The 13,199-nt window shown below is 53.8% G+C and overlaps 1 protein-coding gene across 2 annotated transcripts in view; it reads left to right on the top strand.

The window, feature by feature from the left end:
• The window catches only part of MYO1D (myosin ID), a 259,333-nt gene extending 247,091 nt beyond the window's left edge, over positions 1-12,242 (top strand). For both annotated transcript variants that reach the window (XM_084862733.1, XM_084862732.1), the window contains exon 22: positions 10,181-12,242. In XM_084862733.1, the coding sequence (XP_084718859.1) occupies positions 10,181-10,337 (157 nt within the window). In that variant the 3' untranslated portion in view covers positions 10,338-12,242. The remainder of the gene's footprint in view (positions 1-10,180) is intronic.
• The last annotated feature ends 957 nt before the right edge of the window (positions 12,243-13,199 follow it).

Here is a 13,199-nt window from a genome sequence, read left to right as displayed (position 1 = left end):
TCTCTGAAATCAATAAAATAAAATAAAAAATAAGTTCTCCTACGGGATTCCTGTCACTGGAGGTGTCAGTCTGGACGTCACTCCCTCTGGAAGCCACCATGCTTCGGTGGCCGTCCTCTGGCGGCCTGTGTGTGGCCTGGCGCTAACGCTGCCCACCTGCCGGTAACAGTGGGAACGCCTCGAGTGGGGGCTGCGTCCCACAACGTTGTGTCCTCCTCTCTGGCCGGGGCCCCCCACCGTGTGGGCTTGGTAATTAGAAGAGAAGGAAAGGGGTGCAGGTGGGAGAAACGGTGATGGTGGTGGCGGGTGCGGAGAGAGCACGGGAAGGGCGCTGGCTGGGGGGCCTCCGGGGGGAGTGAGGATGCACCCAGTGCACCCGAGAGCCAGGCCGGCCAGGATGTGGCAGTGGCAGGCGCCAGCCTGTGCTGGGGCCTCAGCATGCACTGCCCGCCCGGCCAGCATGGCTCAGTGGTTGAGCACTGACCTGTGAACCAGGACGTCATGGTTGGATTCCTAGTCAGGGCACATGGCGGGGTTGCGGGCTCAATCCCCAGTGTGGGGCGTGCAGGAGGCTGTCTCTCTCTCTCTGTCTCTCTCTCTCCTTCTCCCTTCATATACATACATGTGTGTGTGTGTGTGGTGCGTGTGTGTGTGTGTGATTTTTTAATTGGCTCTCCCCGACATCCTTCACCAACTGCAAACCCAGAAAGGACTCATTAGGCCAGGAGACATGACACCCCCACTCTCAAAACTGCACGGGCCCTGGACTCTGAGCCTCGCGTCAGAAGGGACGGAAGTAAAAGGCTTGTCCGACCCTGACAGACAGAAGCAGAAGCAGAAGCAGGTTTCCCAGAGCGGGGTGGGGGGACCCGCCTCTGCGGTGAGATCTGAGCCAAGGGACTGCCTCTCGCAGGAAATGAAAAGCGCCGGGAACAGCTGCGCCCCGAGCTCCAGGCCCCTCCGAGCGCACACGCACCTGCAGTCTGTCTTCACGGCTCCAGGGTTTGTCCTGAAACACCCACCATATTAATCATCACCTCCAACAGCGGCTCTGCGCTGCCTGCGGCTGGGCACGGTGGGCTCCTTCCCCCACATCCTGTGACCAGCCCGGAGAACCCCCGCCTGGCCCTGCATTCAGGCCCCTGAGAACACAGCCCCCAGAGAGTGAAGGAAGCGGCGGGGAGAGAGAAACATGGATGTGAGAGAGACACATCCATTAGTTGCCTCCTGCACACACCCGACTGGGGCTGGGGAACCTGCAACTGAGGTACTGCCCTTGACCAGGAATTGAACCTGAGACTCCCTTCACTCACTCCCATTCCGTTCCCTCCCAAGAGCGTTGGTTAGACACAGGGCTCCAGCAGGGAGCGCCATGGAGAGGAGAGAGTGGTTCACTCCACCCCCCAAGTCCTGGTCTACGGAGGGCAAGCCCATGGGTGAAGCAGGGGGCATTTCCTGGGCCGATTCAGCTCCTGGAGAGACGGAGCTCCCCCATTCCCGCAGGACGCATGCATGTATGGCCACTCGGCCTCCCACTGATGCCTCCAAGGCATTTACCCACGGATTTCTCTAATCTGCAGAGGACGGGAGTCTAAATGAAGAACGAGGGAACGTAATCTGATCAAGGCCATTTGCCTGCAGTGATGGCCTGGAGCAGATGAAAGTCCCCGAATTCCACAGTTTGCTGAGCCATTAAATCCTGTAACAGAAGATGGGGCGGGGGGGTCTCTCCCCCTCAGCAGCCGGCCCCCGTGGCAGCTGTCGTCTGGCCTGGCGCACCGTCAGACACCCCACCCGTCTGTGAAGGCTCCTTTCTTGCCTTCAGAGCCTAAGGGAGGTGCTCGGCTCCACAGCTTCCAGGCAGCAGTGTCCCTGACCCTACCCCCACCCCCCGCCCGCTGCCCCAGGGCCACTCAAACCCTCCCTCAGCTGGTGTCAAAGCCGTGCCTGCTGAACTCGAGATGGGCAAAGAAAATGCGGTTGGAGGGCAACTTCTTATATTTCTGTTATAATCCATCTACTTTTTAAAATACACAAAACGTAACTGTCACAGCCCGTGCATGCATACCGCTGTGCACCATCACCACTGTCTCTGTCTGGGATAGTGCCATCGCCCCTAAGGAAAACCCATAGGCCTGGCAGCTCCTCCGCGGCCCCGCGGCGCTAAGGTTTCTCTCCATGGATGTGCCTGTTCTGGATGCGTCCTGTCAGCGGGACTATACGATGTATGCCTTGCTGTGTCTGACTCCCTTAATGTTGCATAATGTTTTCAAAGTTCACCCATGTAGCAAGTACGAGTGCTTCATTTCTTTCTTTTTTTTTTTTTAATCTTAATTGTTGAAAGTGCTTCATTTCTTTGTACAGCTGAATAATACCTCATTAAATGGGTGTATCACATTTTGCTTGTCCACTCATCAGCTGATAGATGTTTGGACTGTTTCTGCTCTTTGTTTACTGCAAAGGATGCTGCCAGAAACATGCCTGTATGCACTTCTGTTTGAATACCTGTTTTCACTTCTTTGGGGCACGTGTCCAGGAGTGGAACTGCTGGGTTGCGTGCTAATTCTACCTTTAGTTCAGTGAGGAGCCACCACACTCTACCCACCACGCTCTGTGCTGTCTGTGGAGGGCAGCGTGTGGACGACGCCACCCAGAGCTGCTTCGTCCAGCTCTTCAGACCAGCAGAAGCCGGTTCTTTCTCCTGCCCTCACTGTTGTTATAAATGCAGCCAACACAGCTGGCATTTGGCCTCAGTTCACACATAGCCTCCTCCAACCCCAGAATCCTGGCTGGTTTGACTTGGTAGTTAGAGCATCGACCATGGACAAAGGGTCTCAGGTTCAATTCCTGGTCAAGGGCACATACCTCGGTTACAGGTTCCCTAGCCTGAGTCTGGGTGCAGACTGGAGCAACCAATTGATGTCTCTCTCTCACATCAATGTTTCTCTCTCTCTCCCTCTTCTTCTCCCTTTCTCTCACTCAGTCTCTCTGGAAATCATTGGGAGAAGTATCCTTGGGTAAGGATTAAAGAAAGAAAATAGGAAAGGAAAAAAAATCTCATTTGGTAAAGGCAATGGAACTACCAACTATAAAGCTAGTACAAAAACTAAAAGATTCAAGTAAGAAGATCGTATGTAATTACAATAAGGGATATGTACAAACACTCTCAAAAAAAAGTTTTTAAAAGTAATAACAGCCCTAACAGGTTTGGCTCAGGGGATAGAGCGTCAGCCTGTGGACTAAAAAGTCCCAGGTTCGATTCTGGTCAAGGGTATGTACCTTGGTTGCAGGCACATCCCCAGGAGGAGGCAGCTGATCAATGTTTCTCTCTCATTGATGTTTCTAACTCTCTATCCCTCTCCCTTCCTCTCTGTAAAAAATCAATAAAATATATTTTTTAAAAGTAATGACAAAAATAAATGTGGAGAGGGTGTGTATAAAGTAGTGATTTTAAAATGCGTTCCAAGTTAAGTGACCATTAACTTAAAATAGACTGCTATAAACATAGTGTGGGATATATGAAGAACATGGTAACCACAAACCAAAAATCTACAAGAGATATACAAGAAATAAAGAGAAAAGAATCGGAACACAACACTCGAAAGTCATCACCATACAAGAGTGCAAGAGAGTAAAAAAGAACAAGGAGGAACTACAAACACAATGAATAAAATGTCAATAATTCTGTAACTGTCAGCAACTACTTTAAGTGTAAATGTACGAATTGCTCCAAACAAACACAGAGGGTTACTAAATGATTTTTTGTAAAGACCCATAGAGCCCTAGTTGGTTTGGCTCTGGATAGAGTGTCAGCCTGCAGACTAAAGAGTCCCAGTTTCAATTCTGGTCAAAGGCACATACCCTGGTTGCGGGCTCAGTCCCTAGTGGGAGGCAGGCAGAAGGCAGCTGATCAATGATTCTCCCCCATCATTGGTGTTTCTATCTCTCCCTCTCCCTTCCTCTCTGAAATCAATAAAAAATATTTTTAAAATAAAGAAAAAGTCCCACATATAATACATAACCTTATGCTGGTGAGGATCTGGGGTGGGAGGCGGGGGTGGGCTGGATGGGGGTGGGGGAGGGGGGGAGAAAGGGGTATATGTAATACTTTCGACAATAAAGATTTTTTTAAATAAATAAGCTTAAAATAAAATAAAAAGACACACAAATAAGCTATCTACAAGAGACCCACCTCAGATTGAAAGACACACAGACAGCCCTAACTGGTTTGGCTCCGTGGATAGAGCGTCGACCTGTGGACTGAAGGGTCCCAGGTTCGATTCCGGTCAAGGGCATGTACCTTGGCTGCAGCCACATTACCAGTGGGCGGGTGTGCAGGAGGCAGCTGATCGATGTTTCTGTCTCATGGATGTTTCTCTCATTCTCCCTTCCTCTCTGTAAAAAATCAATAAAATATATATTTTTTTAAAAGAAAGACACACAGACATAAAAGGGTAAAAAAAGACATTTCATGAAAATGGAAATAAAAATAGCTAGGGTAGCAATACTTAGACAAGATGAGACTTTTAACAAGGGCTGTAACAAGAAGCAAAGGAGGGCATTTCATAATGATAAAAGGACCAACCCAACAAGAGGCTGTAACTAACACATCTACATAGGAGCACCTAAATGTATAAAGCAAACATTGACACACACAAGGGGAGAGGTTAATGTAATACAGTTATAATAGGGGCTTTAACGCCCCATTGATATCACTGGACAGATCCCTCAGACAGAAAATCAACAAGGAAGCCGTGGCCTTAAATGACACTTTAGACCAGATGGACTTAATTGATATTTTTAGGACATTTTGCCCAAAAACAGCAAAATATACATTGTTTTCAAGGGCACATGGAATATTTTCCAAGATAGACCACATGTTAGGCCACAAAACAAGTCTCAATAAATTTAAGAATCTCACCTTATGCCTAAAGAACTAGAAAAAGAACAAAAACAAAAGGAACAGAAGGGAGAAAATAATAGAGAGTAGAAATCAACAAAATTGAGTCTAAAAAGAAGTAGGGGGAAAAAATCAATGATGCCGAAACCGGTTTGGCTCAGTGGTAGAGCGTCTGCGGACTGAGGGGTCCCAGGTTCGATTCCGGTCAAGGGCATGTATCTTGGTTGCGGGCACATCCCCTGTAGGGGGTGTGGAAGAGGCAGCTGGTCGATGTTTCTCTCCCATCGACGTTTCTGGCTTTCTATCTCTCTCCCTTCCTCTCTGTAAAAAATCAATAAAATATTTTTTTTAAAAAAAATCAATGAAACCAAGATCTGGTTCTTTTTATTTTGTTTTGTTAGTCCTCACCTGAGGATATTAGGGAGAGTGGAAGAGAGAGGGAAAGATGGAAACATGATGTGAGAGAAACACATTGATTGGTTGCCTCCTTCACAAGCCCCCACCAGGGCCTGGGCCAGGGAGGAACCTGCAACTAAAACACATGCCCCTTGACCAGAATAGAGCCAGGGACCCTTTGGTCCACAGGCCAACACTCTATCGCAGGGAGGGAGGGAGGAAGAGTATAGGCCAATGTCCCTGATAAACATAGATACTAAAATCCTCAACAAAATATTAGCAAACTGGATCCAGCAATGCATTGAAAGGTCAGACACCATAATCAAGTAGGATTTATTATTCAGATGCCAGGCTGGTTCAAAATCCGCAAATCAATAAGCAAAATGAAGGACAAAGTCTATGATTGCATCAATAGAAGCAGAAAAGGCATTTGTCCAAGTCCAATACCTATTTATGATAAATACTCTCAGCAAACGGGATAGAGGAAACATACCTCAACATAATGAAGGTCACATATGACAAACCGACAGCTAGCATGCTCAGTGGTGAAGAGAGAAGTGTTCTCTTTAAGATCAGGAACAAGGCAGGGATGTCCACTTTCACCACTTTTATTTAACATATTAGAAGTCCTAGCTACAACCATCAGATAGGAAAGAGAAATAAAGAGCATCACAAACTGTTATCTGCATATGACACACCAAATACAGAGAACCTATACACACACACACACACAAAAAAAAAAAAATCTATTAGAACTAATAATTCAATAAAGTGGTAGCAAGATACAGAATTCATATTCAGAAAATGGTTGCATCTTATATACCAACAACTACCAGAAAGAGTAATTTTTTTAAAATTCTATTTACAATTGCATCTAAAAGAATAAATACCTAGGAATAAATTTAACCAAGCAGGTAAAAAGACCTGTACTCAGAAAACTGTAAGACACTGAAGAAGGAAACTGAAGAATATACAAGTAAATGGGAACATATATCATGCTCATAGATAAGCAGAATTAACTTCATTAAAATGTCCATACTACCAAAAGCAATCTACAGATTGAATGCAGTTCCTATGAAAATTCCACTGGCATTTTTCACAGAACTAAAACAATCCTAAAATTTGTATAGAACATAAAAGACCTCAAATAGCCAAATCAATCTTGAGAAAGAAGAACAAAGTTGGAGGAATCATGATACTGGATATCAAGTTATACTACAAAGCTACGGTAATCAAAACAGCCTGGTACTGATACAAGAACAGGCGTGCAAAGGGCCAAGGGTTCTATCTCCGGTCAAGGGTATGCACCTGGATTGCAGGATTGTTCCCGGGTGCCTGTGGAAGGCGACCACTTGACTTGTCTCCCTCACGTCGGTGTTTCTCTCCCGACTCTCCCCAAGACTTCCTCCCGCCTTCCCTCTTTTTCACACTAAAAAATTAATTAATTAATTAATTAATTAATTAATTAATTTAAAAAATAGATCAGTGGAAAAAATATCCTTGGGTGAGGATTGATTTTTTTCTAAAAATGGGCAGAGGGGGACCCTTTCCCCCTCCCTACTTGGAACTCTGTACTTGTTCTTCAATAAATCACCACCTTTGCTATTCCAAAAAATAAAAATAAAAATGGGCAGAGGACCCCAGTGGACATTTCTCCCAAGAGGACTTACAGAAGGCCAAAAGATCCTCAACTGTAATCATCAGGGAAATGCAAATTAAAACCACAATGAGATAACACCTCACACTGGTTAGAATGGCTGCCATCAATCACTGTAAACTGGTGCAGCCATAGAAGGTTTAAGAAACAGTATGGAGGTTTCTTAAAAAGTTATAGAACTACCACATGACTCAGCAATGCCACTTCTGAGTATTTATCTAAAGAAACACAAAGCACTCGTTTAAAAAGATGTCTGCACCCCTATGCTCACTGCAACATTATTTACAATAGGCAAGGTATGGGAGCAACCTGAGCACCCGCCAATAGGTGAATGGGCAAAGAAGACATGGTACAAACATGCAGCAGACTGTCAGCCAGCCCTAAAGAGAGGAGGATGGAATCTTGCCATCGCCACAACACGGATGGACCTGGAGGGAATTCTGCTGAGATAAGGCAGGCAGAGAAGAACAAGAACTATATGATGTCATCTACGATATATGTGGGGGGTCTAAAGAACAAAATAAATAAACCACAAACAAACTCATACGTACAGAGAACAAGCTGATGGCTGCCGGATTTCGGAGGGGAGGGGGAAGAAGTGTGAAAAAGGCGAGGAATTAAGAAGTACAAATTGCCAATTATAAAAACAGTCACGGGATGTCAAGTACAGTCCATAATATCTAATAACTATGTATAGTGCCAGATGGGCACTAGACTTACTAAGGGACCACTGTGTATGTTACGTGAATGTCTGATCACTATGTTCTACACCTATAGCGTGTACTGTAGGTCACCTGTAATTAAAACTTCAAAAATGTTTCTCATACATAACCGACAGTTACTTGTGTCTCACGGGCTTGGATGTCCCAGAACATGGTCCCTGCCTCCGCTCTGCTCCCTGGGGCGCGGCTGGCCCTCCTCCCCCACCTGCTCCTCCGCCAGCAGCAGGTGCCCTGCTGTGCTCACAGGATGCTCTCCGCCCAGCCCGGGGTGGGGCGGACGGTCTGGAGCAGTGGTTGTCCCCTGCCTCTTTCATCCTGCAGCCCCCACCCGTGGGCTCCGTTTCAAGGTGAAGTTGCGCCCTGGTGACCCTGGGGCGCCGTTCTGCAGTAGCCATTTGCTCCGCGTGTTCCCGCCAGCCCCGCACTGGGCCTGCAGAGCAGACGCTGGGGATGCAGAGCCCAGAGCAGGAGCGGGGGGGCCGTCCGGGCGCTCTCCGCTGCCCCTGAGCTCGTGGCGGGCGGGGTCCCTCGTCGGAAGGGCTGCGTAGAGAGGAGCCTGGTCTGGTTGCCCGCACAGGGGGTGGCTAGGGGGTCAGTTTCCTCTGTCAGATTTCACCAGCTGACTTGGAATGGGCTCTTTCAGAACCTTTTCCCCAGGTCTGAGGCTCAGGTGGTTCTGGAGCCCACGGGGTGGTGGACCGGGCCCCACAGGTGGGAGGGAGGACACAGGCAGCGGGGGGCAGTGCTCCTGGCCACGGGCCCCACGTGGACCCGCCCGCCGGCCGCCAGGCCCGCACCTGCCCGCACAGCAGGCCCGGCTCCCGCAGGGGCGAGGGGCCTGCGTCACCGCCTCCAATGGCTCTGCTATTTTTACGTCCGGGCGGGTTAAAAATAGCCGGCAGAGCCCAGGTTCAGCGGCAGCTGACAAGGCAGTAAGAGGCCGAAGGCCCACAAGTGGCAGCCCGTTTCTGCCTCCACGACGGGTTCCTGAGAACCGGGGAGGGACAGGCCTGAGAGGACACCGCGTGCTGCCCGCTGCGGGCCTGTGCGGGGCACCCAGGAAGCCTGCCTGAGCGCTGTCTGCGGCCAGGACAGACGGGGACGGGCTGCTCGGAGCCGGGCTGGGGGAGCCGGGCCCGGGAGGCAGGGAAGGCCGGAGAGGGGAGCGCCCGCGGCCTCGGCCCGCTCCTCCTACACCTGGCACTCACTGTGCAGCACAGGGAGGGACACAGCCAGGAGCCCAGCAGAGCAGCGGAGCCCCCTGCCCCCAGGTCTGCCTCCTCCCTCCTCCCTCCTCCCTCTTCCCTCCTCCCTCCTCCCGGCACAGAGAGCTGCCGAGGCACAAGCCGAGGTTCGGTGTGGGCTGAGCAGCCCCTGTGAGCTGGTGTGAGGGCAGCCTACTTAGAGACGTTCTAGGGCAGGGGTCTTCAAACTATGGCCCGCGGGCCACATGCAGCCCCCAGGGGAGTCTGATCCGGCCCGCCAGGTTTTTTGGGCAGTGAGCGCAGCCAAGGTGTTACAGTAGGGATTAGTAGTTCATATAGTCCGGCCCTCCAGCTCTCTGAGGGACCGTGATCTGGCCCCCACTTTAAAAAGTTTGAGGACCCCTGTTCTAGGGTCTTAAAATAAGCCGCTCTGCAGTGTATCTGGGCGGTGGGGTAGCGGGTGCAGGGGGGAGGGTGGGGGGGGGGCTGCTGCTACTCAGCAGGTGCACCCAGCCTCACTGACCCCCCCCCCTCCGCGCCCCGGGCCTCCTGGGCATGGACCCCCTTTGGAGCCTGGCTGAGCCCTCAGGCAGCAGGGGCACAGGCTCCAGGCCCAGCGTGCGCTCAGTTCAGTCTTCACGTGGCCGCCCTCCCGCCCGCGGTGGGTCCGGCAGCAGAGCGGCCTGGTGCGCGGTGGCAAAGCCGTCCCAGCCCCAGAGGCTCCGGGGCCCCGGCAGCCAGACCCGTGCTCACAGCTGGCACACAGCTGCCCCGGGCCGGGCGGACAGGGCGAGCGGCTCCCACACCTCCCGCCCCCCGGGGGGTGCAGGGCATCTCCTTCGGCCCCGGACGGACATGGAGCGCTCAGGGCTCCGCTGCAGTCGGTTCCTGAGATGGCTGTGCATCAGAAGGAACCCCAGCCCTCATGTCAGGCCCCTGCTGACACCGCAAGCCCCAGGGGACTCTGGTCTCAGGCCGGGGACGTGGTGGCTGAGGCTCACCGCCCTCCCCTCCTCTGGTCCAACTCTACACGCTGGTTCCGGAGCCAGGCTCAGAGGTCAGAGGTCAGAGGTCAGCCCTGCTCTCCGAAGCTCTGGCTGGAGGCCACCCCCCACCACCACCACCACCAGCAGCAGCCTCCTGGGGCTTCCCAAGGCCTCAGGGGAGGCCCCCGGTGCCCGTGCCCCTGGGGCAGCGGGGGGCCCAGGGAGCTCGGCCAGAGGCAGGCCTGGGGGCCCGGGCGTCCCCCGCTCTGGCTGCTGCTAACCGCCCGTCTGCTCTTTCTCCTTCCGGTTCCCAGTGAGAAGCGCCACCTGCAAGTGAACGTCACCAACCCGGTGCAGTGCAGCCTGAACGGGAAGAAGTGCACCGTGTCCGTGGAGACGCGGCTCAACCAGCCCCAGCCCGACTTCACCAAGAGCCGCTCCGGCTTCACCCTCAGCGTGCCGGGCAACTGAGCTCCCCGCTGGGCAACTGAGCTCCCCGCCGGGCAACTGAGCTCCCCGCTGGGCAACTGAGCTCCCCGCCGGGCAACTGAGCTCCCCGCTGGGCAACTGAGCTCCCTGCCGCCCGCCGCACGCCCGCCCCGCCGCCCGCTAGGAATCAGCCGCCGGCCCCGGGGGGCGCTCCGCCTCCTCACGGCCCTCCGAGACCGCCTCGCTCCTGCCCCCTCTCGCCGGCCCTGCCCCGCCGGCCCCTGTCCCGTCCACAAACCAAAGAGCCGGCGCCCGTCCAGAGCCCGGGCGGCTCCGGCCACATCTCCCCGCGGAGGCAGCTCAGGTGCCGTCAGCCGGTGAGGGCGTCCCCGGGCCGGGCCGGGCCAGCACCTGGACCCAGGCCGCCCTGCGTGCCCTGCAGGCGGTGTGGGGAGCCCCCTGCCCTCTCCGTGAGTCCATCCCGCCCTCCTCCCCCCAGGGGGCTGTTTCTCGGCTCCTCCGGGGACCCCGTCTTCCCGGCAGCAGCCAAAGCCACCAGGTGAGCAGGTTCACCTGTAGGCCCGGCCCCGCGGCCCAGGAGCGGTGCTGGCAGGACAGCCATGCCCCTGACAGCCGGCCTGCTCGGCTGCCCCGACCAGCCCCCCCCCCTGCAGAGCGGGGTGCTCCCAGGACCCTCTCCAGCGCCGATGCCATGGGTGCCTCACGCACAGTTCGAAGGCTGCTCCTCAGATCCTGTGCCCGCGGCGCCCGCGCCCGTGTCAGGAACACTAGTCAGATGGCGTCGCAGGGGCTGGGGGCACTCGTGGGCCCCTTCATACTCCCGGAGAGCCAGGCCCGGAGCAGGAGGCCCGGAGCACATGGGACCCCTGGGGGCCGGGGAGGCAGAAGACACAGAGTCCCGGCTCCGCGGGCAGAATGCCCACCTGCCACCGGGCACGCAGACCTCCGGCCGGGAGAGCAGCGCCATCCTGCCCGCCTGTGCCCACACCTGCCTGCGGATGTCTGCCCGAGACCAGCCCCTCCTGGAGCCGTGGGAGGGGACTCGGGGCGCCCGGTGAAGGGGCTGAGGCTGAGCCCAGGCCTCAGGGGGAGCCTGGCAGGGTGTGACACACATGTGCTCCCTGCTCCCGGACCCCGCACCCGTCCCGTCCCCCGGACCCCGCACAGCGCCCCGAGTGCCTGAGGGCGGACTCCTGTGCCTCACGCCCGACGCGGTCCCCTGGTGGGCCCCCCGGGGGTCCCGGCGGCCTGGTCTCACCTCACCCCGCCGGCTGGCAGGGCTGGCGGACAGCGGCACCGGGCACCGGGCACCGTTCGGAGTGAAGATACCGGCATCCGGGCCTCGGAGCCCCTCTCCCTCCCGGAGCCCGGCCGGCTGCCCGCCCCGAGGGCCACCGCCCGGGTCAGCCGCGCGTCGTTTTGCCAAGCGCCTGGCCACTCGCTGAACCACCCACATGGACTGCTGCCTCCACTCGCTTATTCCCCGACCTGTCGCTTTCTAAGGAGACACGTAGTGTCTGTCAGACACACCAAGTGGAACCTGCCAAACGAGTGCCTTTCAGAGGCCGGTGCGGGGGGAACAAGAGGGCTGGCGGCCTCCCTCCGCCTCTGCGTGGCCGGAGCCTCAGCCCAGCCCCGGCCTCCGGGCCGAGGGGGTCACGGGGCACCCCATCGTGTTCCAAGAGAAGCCCGTGTGGGACTGAAGGAGGACCAGGAATGTAGGGCGAGACCAGGGTGGTCTTTCCGGGTGCCGAGAGGGAAGCAGGACACGGTGATTGTAGGCAATGAAGTGTTTCTCTTGATTTAATTCAATGCAATGAATGGTTTGGTGCATATATTCCTACTTCCCATTAAATTAACTCTATTTCTAAAGCATATTTTGATTTACCATCCAGAGCAATAAAGCGTTAAATCTTAATTCTTAAAGATGTTCTGCTTCTCTGTCATTGGAAAGCCCACCTGTGATTGTGAACTTTCCGCTTCCACGGAGCCCGCGGTTACCCAGGGGAGGGAGGGAGCGTTCGGCACAGACGCAGGCCACGCCCCTGAGCCTCTGCACACACACAGTGCGTGGTGGGGGAAAGGTCTCACCCTCTGAGCAGCATGGAGGGCCTGGAGAGGATCAGGCAAAGCCAGACAAGCCAGGCAGAGAAAGACAAGTATCACATGACCTCACTCACACGTGGAGTCTGATGAACAAAGTCAACTGATGAACAAAATAGATCCAGAGACATGGGAGCAGGGATCAGACTGAGGAATCTCACAGGGAAGGTGGGAAGAGATCAACCAAAGACCTTGTGTGCATATATGCACAACCCATGGACCCAGACATAGGGTGGGGAAGGCCTGGGAGGCAGGGGGGCTGGAAGAGATCATTGGGGGATAATGTAATGTAATATTTTTAACAATAATGCATATATACGGGTATGTATATATGTGTGTGTATGTGTGTATGTATGTGTGTGTGTGTGTGTGTGTGTATATATATATACATATATATATATATATATATATGGCCAGATTATTATGATCTCTGAACACATAATAATCTGGCCACTAAAAATAGCCTGAGGAGGGCCATTGGTTCAGTGGATAGAGCGTCGGCCTTCGGACTGAAGGGTCCCAGGTTCGATTCCCGTCAAGGGCATGTACCTTGGTTGCAGGCACATCCCAGGTAGGGTGTGTGAAAGAGGCAGCTAATCGATGTTTCTCTTCTCATCAATGTTTCTAACTCTATCCCTCTCTCTCTCTCTCTGTGAAAAATCAATGCAATATATTTTTTAAAAATAGCCCTAGGAAGGAAGTATTGTTCACATCAGCCCATTTAACAAATGAGAAAGTCAAGGTGCAGGGTAACTTGGCAACAAGTACCGGTAATTCAAA

Source organism: Pipistrellus hanaki (assembly GCF_964339955.1).
Source record: "Pipistrellus hanaki genome assembly, chromosome: 16".
NCBI lineage: Eukaryota > Metazoa > Chordata > Mammalia > Chiroptera > Vespertilionidae > Pipistrellus > Pipistrellus hanaki.
This window is presented reverse-complemented; position numbering and strand designations above follow the sequence as displayed.